This window comes from Eurosta solidaginis, chromosome 1, assembly GCF_040869045.1.
Source record: "Eurosta solidaginis isolate ZX-2024a chromosome 1, ASM4086904v1, whole genome shotgun sequence".
Lineage (NCBI taxonomy): Eukaryota > Metazoa > Arthropoda > Insecta > Diptera > Tephritidae > Eurosta > Eurosta solidaginis.
Genome location: NC_090319.1, coordinates 56636124 through 56648226, shown reverse-complemented (window position 1 = coordinate 56648226; position 12103 = coordinate 56636124). Strand labels below are relative to the sequence as shown.

The window sequence follows — 12103 nt, the reverse complement described above, 5'->3', positions numbered from 1 at the left end:
ATGTGTACATACTATAGTATAGAGAAATATTAGTTCTTTATTCACGCAAATGGTAAATAACATAAGAATATTCGTAGTATAAAATATAAAAGTTGTATTGCCCCTCTTCATTTACTTTCATTTTAAATTAAATTCACTCCGATAATTCTTTCCGACGCAATTCCTCTTTAGTACTTTGGCATATGATCCTCTGTGGGTGCTCCATGGAGTACTACGGTGAAAGTACTTTGGAAAGTACTCTCACGTATGTACTCTATGGAATACTCACAAACAAAACGAGAGTGGGATCACCTACTCCTCTCCTAGGACATGGCAATGTTAATTGGAGTACATTTTTTGTATGAATACAGATTAGATATGGAGCAGTGCTATACTCCCAAAGGAGTATTCCTTACATTATTTATAGAGTACTCGCGTTTTTTGAAGGGCCCTGCAAAAATTGTTGGATTACGTGTTCCATTTTCGTCATGTTGGAGTACTCTAACAATCCTTTGCAATGCGTTTGCGGACCACCATCAGCGGTTCATTGCTCGTTTTTTAACGACCGCGATCACGACACGATGACGATCTAACAGAGTTGCCAAAAGTAAAATTTTCATACAAATAACTGATAATAAAATTTTACTATGGCAACTCTGATAAAATGCAACCGCGCATTGGTTTTATGTATACATACTATAGTATAGAGAAATATTAGTTCTTTATTCACGCAAATGGTAAATAACATAAGAATATTCGTAGTATAAAATATAAAAGTTGTATTGCCCCTCTTCATTTACTTTCATTTTAAATTAAATTCACTCCGATAATTCTTTCCGACGCGATTCCTCTTTAGTACTTTGGCATATGATCCTCTGTGGGAGCTCCATGGAGTACAGTATAATGGTAAGTACTCCAGTAGACCACATGATCCAACGATTTTTGCAAGGTTGTTACTTTGGGCTCACCTTTATGAAAAAGTGCATTGTGACGGCTTTTTTATTAGGTTGACCTGTAGGAGTTCTGGTCAAAACTTTCACAGTACTTCGCTACAGCCCTCCATGGATTACTCTGATGTAATGCTGAACTGGAGTATATGGTCCAGTCCTAGGGCTTCGCAATGTTAATCGGACCATATTTTTTGTATGAATTGTGGTTAATTTTGGACACTCGCTTGGTCCATAGCGAGTACTCCATACATGCATGCATGGAGTATTCGCGATTTTCGCAGGGAGTTTACGTAGTGTACCTATACAAGTGTGTTCACTAAGCGATAAACGTCAAAACTACAAACAGCCTCGCTCACCTGATCGAAATCTCAGGTCTAGAGTCGCATTTTTGGTCTCAACGACAACATTTTTGACTACCAATCGTATCGACTTTTTCAATTTTTCAATCATTCGGCGCACTCGGTAATGGTATCCATTTTGAATTCGCTGTCATTCCGAATCCAGCGAGTGCCTGTCAGAATGCTTGACAGATAAGTCAACACACTTGTACTTGTACACTATGGGAGTTTATCACAAGCACTTATGAGAACTATCGAAGTAGTCGATATAATTTTTCGTATCATCGACATTTTCGCATCTTGATTGAAATGTCAAAAGAAATAGTATTCATTTTTAAGAAGTCTGGCAATTCAGATCTCGTAACATTTTCACAAGAATTTTTCTTTCCCTTTTCGACAGTTCATCAATAAATAAAAATAAGCACAAAATCCGAACGGCAATTCGTCAGCAAATAAATATATTACTGAAAAGCTTGGTAATTGCTTAGGTCAAACACACTGCGCACATCAAGAACAAAGAACACAGCTATGGATACTGCGTCGCAATCAGTTCCTGTGGAGGAAAATACGTTACCGCCTCAAACAAATAACGATGATGCAAAGGAGTCTGGAGTTGATATGACGTTTACAAGGGAATTGCGTAGTGCCACAAAACATGTACACAAACTAAGTGATGTGCTGGTGAATGCCAAGTTTGCTTTAGGTAAGTAATAAAGCAAACTTGCGAATTTTCCATTTAACTTTTTCCAATTTTAGCATTATCTGACGACACTGTTTGGTATGATGGTTTATTGGCTTTCTATGAAATATACAAATATCTAGAAGAAAACATGCCAGAAAATTTGTTACCAAAAGAGTTTCACCGAACAGAAGCATTCGAACAAGATTTTGCTTATTTCTTTGGTAAAGATTGGAAAGAAACTTATGAACCGCGCGATAGCGTCAAAAAGTACATCGCGCATTTGGAGGAAGTAAATGCAAAAAGTAAACTACTTTTATTTGCGTATGCCTATCAAATGTATATGGCTTTAATGTCTGGTGGCCAACTTTTGCAAAAGAAAAGGATGATTAAAAGAAAATTATGGATGGGCAAACCAGAGGAGGAAGACACAGACCTTAAACCAGCTAATCCTGATGCTGGTGTAGATGACTTGGAGCATCGTCCAATACCAAAACAAGTAACAATTTGTCCAGAAGGCTGTGCTGCTACCTTTTTTCCTGAGAAAATTTCTGTGTTGAAGGATAGATTAAGGCAAGTGCTGAACGATAATTATGGCGAGTTTACCGATGAATTACGTCAGCAGTTTATTGATGAGAGTCGAAATGTTTTCATTTATAATGGCGAAGTTGTTCGCACTATAAAAGGTGTTAATCGTGCAAACCTTCGTAAATTAGCAATAGTTTTAGTGTTTATAATGGGAGTTTATTTTGCTTTAAAGTTGGCCAAGCGTTAGAGACGAAAAGAAGTTAAAGAAATATAATGATTTAGCGACATTGCTTGATATAACTTTAAAAATTATATAAACTTATGTATTACATATTTTAAATAATTAGATATATATAAATACTAGCTGGCCCGGCAGATGTTATCCTGCCCGGTAATATTCCTTCCAGTTCTTTACAAACTTTTCCTGGAAACGGAAGCATTTGTCATTTAGAAGCCCCTATAAAAAATTCCGCACCTCGCTTCCTATCTCAAGCTTTACCCCTCCGTTCGCTTTACCCCTCCGTTCGCTTTCTCCCTCTTTTCTCCTTTAAATATTTCTTTATTTTTCCTTTTTCTTTCCCCTTCCTATTCATTTCCCTTTTCCATTTTCCTTTCTCTTTCCCTTTTTTCCCCCTTTTCCTTTCATTTAGAAAAGAGGTGTGGCACCCCCCAATTTAACGCCTTCAGATAAACTTCAAGGATAATAAAACACAAATAGTTCAAATTTAAATGTTATTTATTTGAACGGAATTGAAATCAGTAGAGAGACATATGATGAACAATGTTTTTTGTTTTGTTTTCCGGCGCAAAAACAAACAACGAAGACGGTTTCCCAACACGCGAACAGGCAACGTACAGCTGACCGTGCGAAAAACAGGGAAATTCGAGATCAATCCCACTAGACTTCCAACGCTTGGCATTGCGATTTATTGTCATCGCAAAAGCCAATCGAACGGGAAACTGAATCCGCTTGAATTGGAATGGAGGATCAGATGGAATAATCGGAATTCGTGGGATAAGGACTTCCTCTCCCTTGAATTTGCCCTTGATGATCGTAGCTTGAATCACATTTTTCATCAGTTTCTTGACGGACAATCGCGTACCGTTGCACAATTTCGGATGATTCAGATTCCACAACGTGATTATGATCGATCCCTCTTTCAATTTTAAATTATGAGGCGGAGTTCCTGGCACATCAAGCGAGTTCAAAAATTCTGTTGGATAGTTTGTCGCTTCATCCTCGTCGGGCACGCTGTCAACGGATTTGTACGAATGCAGTTCTCCAGCTATTTGACTTTGAATAATCAAATTCAAGCTATCGACGTCCTTATTCTTCGCTGCAAGTATTGCCCGTTCACTAATCCAATCGACATTTTTATAATTTTGTGCAATGCCGGGGAACACTTTGGTGATGAGTTCTTCTTTCGACGATGTGAACTCGCAAAAATTTGCCGGGAACGATATTAATCCAGTGGAAACATCAACAGGTATTTGGCCATTGCCAAGCGCCAGCAGTTCTCTCGAGAATTCAAGAGCCGATGAGTCGTTCTGCAACGCAACTCTTATGTTCGTGTTCAATTTCAACTTCTTGACATGCCGCCACAAAGACGACGATTTCAGGCATGCATTAAGTTCATCGGCAGCAGTCGATTTCGGGATGACAGGTAACGTTTGGCGAAAATCTGCGGAGAGCAATATCATAGCCCCGCCAAATTGTCTCGAATCACCTCGTAAATCCTTCATCGTTCGGTCAACTGCCTCAAAAGCTCGTTTATGCGACATCGTGCATTCATCCCAAATGATGATTTTGCATTCTCGCATCAATTTCGCTGTCGCTGAATTCTTGGTCATTGTGCACGTTGGCTTGTCTACCATGAGTAGATTCATCGGCAGTTTTAAAGCTGAATATGCAGTTCGACCGCCTTCCAACAATGTGGCAGCAATGCCAGAGGAAGCAACAGCCAACGTAATTTGAGATCTTGCCCGAATTGTAGCCAGAATCAAAGAAATGACGAATGTTTTTCCTGTCCCACCGGGAGCATCGAGAAAGTAAATGCCTCCCGTTCCATCGTCAATAGCCTTCATCAGGGCTCTGCATTCAACAGCTGCACATTTGTTCGGACTCTTTCGGCCAGCTCATCTCGATCATAGTCTTGCTCCCGTTGCAGCTCCCGATTGAATGCATCGTTTATCGAACGATTTGGCGCTGGCATTCCCAATGTTGACACCAGACTGCCGCACATGAGGATGCACATGTCTTCGATCAGAACTAACGCTTCGTTGCGCATGTCGTCATTAATTTGAAAATCGAAATTCAAAGTTTTCATGCGAAATCTGCGTAAAATGTCGTCAGCCATCTCGTCCTTATATTTGTCCCACAATGCGGTCGGGTCCGATGGATGACATGCGGCTAAGATGATCGCAAACAATGTACGTATTTGATTCGCTGGCGAAGAAACAGTTGCATCGGCGAGAGTGAAGTCCCAATGTGTATCGTTTTCAAGCAAATTCAAACGTTGGCAAGCCTCTCGAAAAGTGGCGCATAGCTCACCATCCACAGTACGCAGGGAATCGAAGGATGTAGGGCCTCTGATGTTAACCAAAAGCAAGCGAAGATAGAAGCATTCGTCTTGGCTTGGATGAACTGTGTATATTCGTGCGAGAGCATCGGTGGAATAGACATCAGCAAAACCAGCAACAACATTATCTTTTTTCCGGCGTTGAAACCTCTTTGATGCAGCGTTAAATGTATAATAGTGTGGCATTTCCGAATATAGTAAAGTTCTTGCGAACGGATCGCTTTGGCATGTTGAAAAGAAATTTGTCAACGTTGTAGCTGGTGGCTGTTCTGCTCTTTACGCTGCATTTGCGTCCGTAAAGTAGACACGCTGGCCGTTCTCCAAGTGTACTGCCAAATGTACCATAGTCGGGTGACGTTCATGAATCGGAAACGAAAACAGCCGCCAAATTGCCTCGTTACAACTCACGTAACGTACAAGTTGAAATTGCATTACCTCGTCGTTTGCATTCGGTTCAACAATGCCAAATACCGCCATCTCGCTCCCTTTGTTCACATATTTGCAAACGTATTTGATGGATTTAATGGAATTGCAGCACTCAACATTGCAGTGAGTTGAGAACGTTTTCGACAAAAGCGGACAATATGGAACGGTTATCGACGATGACATTGTTTCCTTTCACTTTCATCACGATTGATTTGTCATTGTTATCTGGAGAACGACGCTTATACAATGGATATTCGTCGATTCCAGATATTGTGTCAGCCACCAACGGACGGGGGAAACGCTTCGTGCAATTTCCGTTTTCCATGCACGGCGAGTCTGGGTTGTGGACTCCGCAAGGCCCATGGATCATGTTCGTTGTCACAACGGAATACAGCTCCAGATCAGTTTCTGGATCTGGTATTTCGGCCGAAATTACCGAATTAATATCATCTAGACGGATCGTGTCGAGCATCCAAAGTAAAATGTGTGCATGTGGTAAGCCACGCTTCTGCCATTCAACCGAGTACATCCAACAACATATTATGCCAAAAACCGTAAGCTTAACGGCGTAATCCATGATTACTTTGATCTTTTGTCTGAGCAATCGCGCAATGATGCCATGTCGATAACTGGATGTTTGTCCTGTCATCAGGAAATTCATAATTTCAGGCCATTTAGGATTGCAAGTGGGCGTGATGAATAAATGCGGCCGTCCGTAATTCAGCACATACGTCATCGCATCCTGAGCGTACTCATGCATGTGGCGTGGGCTTCCAGCGTAAGTACCTGGAAGAATGGTCAAACAACCGATGTTGGTTGCTTCTCCTTCAGTAGCCATGGCATCACGCAAGTGTATGTATTCATCTGATCGTAACTTGGACTGATTGAAATGAATGAAATTGAGGCGCTCCGTTTCGACCTTGACGTACGTGTCAACGCAGTACTGGTGAAACAACCGGCGATATCTCAACAGATGATTGTCAACATCGCGCCGAATCATCAAACGATACGCATAAAAATTCATTGAGCTGACCTTCTTATTCGTTTCTTCTCCTGAAATATGAATTCGAACTCGGTTGCACAATAAAATAGAAGTGATGACTTATAAACAAACCTGTCGTTCGATTAACCATCTTTATATTGAAGTGATATCCATCCTCTCCACGACAGAACATCAACGGGTATGGAAGTGCATCATATGACCGATGCGTCTCGTAAACGCGCTTCAATTGTCCACCATCCCGACGGTAAAGAACAATATCCCGTGATTCCTTATTCTCGCCAATAATCACCACTGCGACTTCATTTATAGTGGGAGCATTGAATTGTCTTGCATGGCCTCCAGCGGGTCTTTTGTCTGCTCTAATAATGATTTTGTGGTCGTCTGAAGGCATCATATCCAATGCTGTTGTGAACAACCTGACCAATTCATTATGCTCGTGCAGAAGATTTTGTAATTGTTAGATCAATTCACGTTTAGTCGCAGTAAAAATTGCACAACGCTGATCTAGTTCAATTGCCGAATCACCAACGAAATAGATCTGAAGGAACTTATGATCTTCGTTCGGTAGTGGTAACAAAGCGCCCGCTCGATGGTGAATTTGCCTTGAATCTAAATGTTTGGAAGCAATTTCGAAAAAATATAACAATAATTGTTCATGTTTTGATAGTAATGGGACATCATTACCTCAAAAGTGGGATTGTAGCCGGGTACATCAACAACTTGGGCTCCAGATGATGTCATTTGAAAGCATCCGTTATATTTTTGTGTATTCTCTAGAAAATGTTTTGACTGGATTGTATTTCCATAGAGTAACGAATACAATGGCTCTGGCGGGTAGGTTAAAACGGGTAATTTCACTTTGCCACCAGCGCAGCATAAGCCGGGGGTTTCTGATTGAAACTTTTTTTTCCAGTTTTGGGAATTGAATCTTTCAATTCCAATAAATGGAAAGAGGACCTTTAAATAGCCTCTTAAATCGCCAGGTTAAGAAACGTCCAAGGGTAATATACTTGCAACATTTAGACGTGCATAAGCAGCTAACATATGTCACAAAGTAAAAACCCGTAGCACAATTTTTCTCCTTAAAATTGCTAAATATATGGCCTATTTGCCATGTGCTTTTTCAAAATTTGCAATTCATCGTGAATTATATTTTTATATATGTATCATAATTTCACTCCCATCCCGCAAGTGATACCCCCATCATGCCCAAGCCAGAGGCTTCAGGCATCCTCCCATTGTAATAATATAAAAATAGTCATCTTGTGTCATGTTATTTGTTAAATAATTCAGCTTTTTGGGTAATTTCCAGTGGTGACTTGTTTTCTTTATGTGTATTATTCAGCCCTATTCTGCATTTCGACTTGGATTGGAATTTTTTCGATTTGGCAATTTTGGTATTCTGTGTTCCAATCTCTTTCGATCCAACTTCGAATCGTTCGATTTTTTGTATTCTGCATTTCGATCGTAGTTCCGTTTTTCTAAGTTGCAAATTAGTTGGCGGAAAAATATTTTCTTTTTATTTTTTTATTCAGCCCAATTCTGCATTTCGACTTGGATTGGAATTTTTTCGATTTGGCAATTTTGGTATTCTGTGTTCCAATCTCTTTCGATCCAACTTCGAATCGTTCGATTTTGCGTATTCTGCATTTCGATCGTAGTTCCGTTTTTCTAAGTTGCAAATTAGTTGGCGGAAAAATATTTTATTTTTATTTTTTATTAATTTATAACAGAATTTTAACAAAAATGTAAGTAAAACTTGTTAAGAAACGTAGAAGGCTTTATGATGATTGCTTTTTATATGTTTCCAGGTCAAAAACAACATGTCGATGTCGAAGCCATTGGACGTATTTGCCCCGCAAAAGTATCTAACACATACTTGAAAGCATCATTGTTAAGTCGAAAGTTTTTTTTGAACCTAAATAAGAAAATAAGTCATTAAACTGTACCACTTATAAGTTCAATTTCTTACAATTCGTCACTCATCTCAAATGGATTACACAAATTTCGCAATATTTGCCTTTCCATTCTCGCCTGGCCATTTTCGTAAGCGTTGCTTTCCAACTCCATAAAGAATGCCGCGGCTATTGTTTCCATTATAATAGACAGCTACAATTTGTGTCTGTTCGTTGGGTCCAGTTATATGCCAAAGCAAGCTGCCGGAGTAGAGGAAGGTGAAACGAAAACGTAAACAATCCTTGCGGAAAGAATAAATAAATCTTCATAAAGTATTTTAGGCCAGTGCAATGAAATTAGCATCCTTAAAATTCAGAAAATGTCAACTATATTCGTGCAGGAATCCGTTTTAACAAAACTTGGTGGCCACGGCAGGGAATTGGCCAAAAGAACGACAAAAACACACTTACAGTTATGAAAGCACTTCACTCAAAAAAATATAACACTGCGGCAATATATTGTATTGCTTTTTTTTGTACAAAATGGCGTGGATAATAAAATATAAACGTTTTTCAGTGTTTTTTACAAATTTTCTTTAATTTATTTTGTTCCAATGTTCACACATTCCGTACCAACAGCTGATTTCGAAAAATCATTTGCTATTCCTCTTCTCTTTACGATTCCGTCGTAATGCAGAATACCAAACTTCGATTGAAGCGGAGCGTAGAACGGGAACGTAATCGAAATGCAGAATAGGGGTGATTAATTTTTTAATTGTAACGTTGTAGCTCCAACCGTAGAAATTAGTTTAATTGTAAAGTTGAAAACAGGTTAGACAAGGTATTATAATGCGCTTATTATATTTGTTATGCTATGCTTATTTACTAATATTTACACTTCAATTCGCTTGTTATAGTTATTATTTTATGCTTTTTTTGCCAATATTTACTTAACTTATTTTTTCAGATGTATATTCTTCATATAAGGTGTCATACTTTCCACTTTGTCACATCATTTTATCATGCAATTATGATCGTAAAAATTGAGTTTATTTGTATTTTTTGTCCACTTTAATTTGTTTATCTTTTTCATAATTCTTTATACAACCTTTTCGCCTTTAGCATAATTCTCCTCACCACCATTTATATATCAGGTATAATTCATCATGTGTACAAGACTGTACATTAAAAAATACAGATGTTTTCTATTCCGTTATATGTCCTCAGTGATTTTGTATGTATCTTTGTAAATTGTATATGAGGTAATCTCTACCCCGTTACATGTACCGTTTCTTGCATACTTTTATGTTCCAATTTTATGCAAAATCTGATTATATGTACATATGTATGTTCCGTTATTTGCACTTAAATTTAATCACAGTTATGTATATGTGTAATGAATCTTCATCATTTCCCTTGTCATATTTTATTGAATTTATATTAATTTTGTCCACTTTAGTTTATATCTTTTCAATTTATCTTTAATGTCACATATGTATTAATTTTACTTTTTTTCCTTTTCCCTTTATTAATCCTGAGAATATAATCTTTTTATATCGCACAAAATTGCATTTTTAATAAACGAGAGTAGTAAATTTTCTTAATCATAGACGAACGTTTATTTTTTTAACACATAACTCTTTTAAGTTGCACAAAACATTTTTTTTTTCTTTGTACAAAAATACTACATTAATCGAAAATGTAATAATTACACGAAACTTTACATATTTTACATTTTACACAAACACGATGTTGCTTCTTCAGCGATATCTATGTGATTGAAACTTCAAGGCTCCATTACTGATACTTAGCACAGACTTGACTTGGCTTGCGAACTGTCACTTACAGTTCTGTTAAATTAACATTGCATGTTTCTGATTACTCAAGACTTTACTTGACTTTGAAGTCTGTTGAATTTTGATTTTCTATGTAAGTTCTAAGTGACGTTTACATTTTGAGATGCCATTTGTTTGTTTCCATTTCATTTTGACATTTTGTCATACAAATTGACATTTATTTAAAAATAAATTTCAACGCTGATTATGATGCCAGATTTTATGCGCCAAGTGGAGTATAATCGTGTCTAAGTTGCCAAGTTTACGCCAAGTCAAGTCAAGTCTATGCTAAGTATCAGTAATGGAGCCTTCAAAGCATTGCAATGCTGGCATACGACAGACAATGAGCCGATATCATCGCAGACCGTTTGTGGATGTGATACGCGATATATGACTATCCGAAATCAGAAAAATAAATCGATGAACGCGAAAATCAGAAAAACTCGAATCAATTGCAGCAAGAAAAATAGCACATTTTTTTAATAAAAAATGACAATGAGAAAAGTGTACCTGTCAAATTACGCTCAACCTAAGCACAGCGCCATCTGTTATTTATCCCTTTAATTTCTCCACTCAAAATGCAATTTTATCACAATGAATTTCACAATTATCCGAAACTTACAAAAACACAGCACCGTCTGTTATTTATCTCGTTATATTAATAATCAGTTTTCGATTTCTCCAATTTTCCGACTTTTCCGCAGGGTTTTCCCAAAATTTTCTTTCGCAAAAACCTTCTCCTGGCAATTACGAAAAACCGAAAAAAAAAATGTGTGCCAAATCGGTCCTGCCGTTCTCAATTTTCGATTTCTCCATATTTCCGACTTTTCCGCAGGGTTTTCCCAAAATTTTCTTTCGTAAAAACCTTCTAATAGTAATTAAGAAAAAATTAAAAAAAATTTGAGCCAAATCACTCCTGCCGTTCTCAATTTTCGATTTTTCCAATTTTCCGACTTTTACGCAGGGTTTTCCCAGAATTTTCTTTCGTAAAAACCTTCTCCTATCAATTACGAAGAACTGAAAAAAATTGGAGCGAAATCGGTCCTGCCGTTCTCAATTTTCGATTTCTCCAATTTTCCGACTTTTCCGCAGGGTTTTCCCAAAATTTTCTTTCGTAGAAACCTTCTCCTAGCATTTACGAAGAACTGAAAAAAAATTTGAGCCAAATCGGTCTTGCCGTTCTCAATTTTCGATTTCTCCAATTTTCCGACTTTTCTGCAGGGTTTTCCCAAAATTTTCTTTCGTAAAAACCTTCTCCTATCAATTACGAAGAACTGAAAAAAAATTGGAGCGAAATCGATACTGCCGTTCTCAATTTTTGATTTCTCCAATTTTCCGACTTTTCCGCAGGGTTTTCCCAAAATTTTCTTTCGTAAAAACCTTCTCCTAGCAATTACGAAGAACTGAAAAAAAATTTGAGCCAAATCGGTCCTGCCGTTCTCAATTTTCGATTTCTCCAATTTTCCGACTTTTCCGCAGGGTTTTCCCAAAATTTTCTTTCGTAAAAACCTTCTCCTAGCAATTACGAAGAACTGAAGAAAAATTTGAGCCAAATCGGGCCTGCCGTTCTCAATTGATGAAATACTATACATTTTTCACACCATTTTTATATACATATATAGAAGATAATCGTGTCAAATCATATAAAAACTATTAAATGGTTAAGATCCTAGACCATGTAAACACCATAAAGGTTCATGCACATTATACGACGCGACATGTAGCGACAAAATATTCTTTGCATGTATTCTTTTGGAGCTATGCACATCTAGCGACAGTCGTACGACACGTCACGACCAAGTTGACCACCCCCAGCGGGTTAGGGGATCAGAATATACCCGCTGTAGGTATGCCTGTCGTAAGAAGCGACTAAAATACCAGATTCAAGGGA

At 37.9% G+C, this 12103-nt stretch overlaps 2 protein-coding genes across 3 annotated transcripts; one reads left to right on the top strand and one right to left on the bottom strand.

Moving 5' to 3' along the window:
* Nucleotides 1-1582: 1582 nt before the first annotated feature.
* Ho (Heme oxygenase) lies at nt 1583-3198 on the top strand. Its single transcript, XM_067791420.1, has 2 exons — nt 1583-1970; nt 2024-3198. The coding sequence occupies exons 1-2, from the start codon at nt 1796-1798 to the stop codon at nt 2719-2721; spliced, it is 873 nt and encodes a 290-aa protein (XP_067647521.1). The 5' UTR covers nt 1583-1795; the 3' UTR covers nt 2722-3198.
* LOC137253852 (ATP-dependent DNA helicase PIF1-like) lies at nt 3029-9231 on the bottom strand. Of its 2 annotated transcripts, XM_067791410.1 has the most exons (5): nt 8849-9231; nt 8455-8638; nt 7167-8400; nt 6594-7091; nt 3029-6532 (listed from the first exon to the last, which is right to left on the bottom strand). In XM_067791410.1, exon 5 carries the CDS (start codon nt 4557-4559, stop codon nt 3231-3233), a length of 1329 nt encoding a protein of 442 aa, XP_067647511.1. In that variant the 5' UTR covers nt 4560-6532; nt 6594-7091; nt 7167-8400; nt 8455-8638; nt 8849-9231; the 3' UTR covers nt 3029-3230. The 2 variants fall into 2 exon arrangements, with proteins under 2 accessions (XP_067647511.1, XP_067647502.1); XM_067791401.1 differs by having other exon boundaries at nt 8455-9231.
* Between the last annotated feature and the right edge of the window lie 2872 nt (nt 9232-12103).

Excerpts from the sequence above, each read along its gene's own strand:
- Ho (XM_067791420.1), top strand. The coding sequence starts at position 1,796 with ATGGATACTGCGTCGCAATCAGTTCCTGTGGAGGAAAATACGTTACCG. Across the intron at positions 1,971-2,023 it reads GAATGCCAAGTTTGCTTTAG|CATTATCTGACGACACTGTT; the intron begins GTAAGTAATAAA and ends TTCCAATTTTAG.
- LOC137253852 (XM_067791401.1), bottom strand. The coding sequence starts at position 4,559 with ATGAAGGCTATTGACGATGGAACGGGAGGCATTTACTTTCTCGATGCT.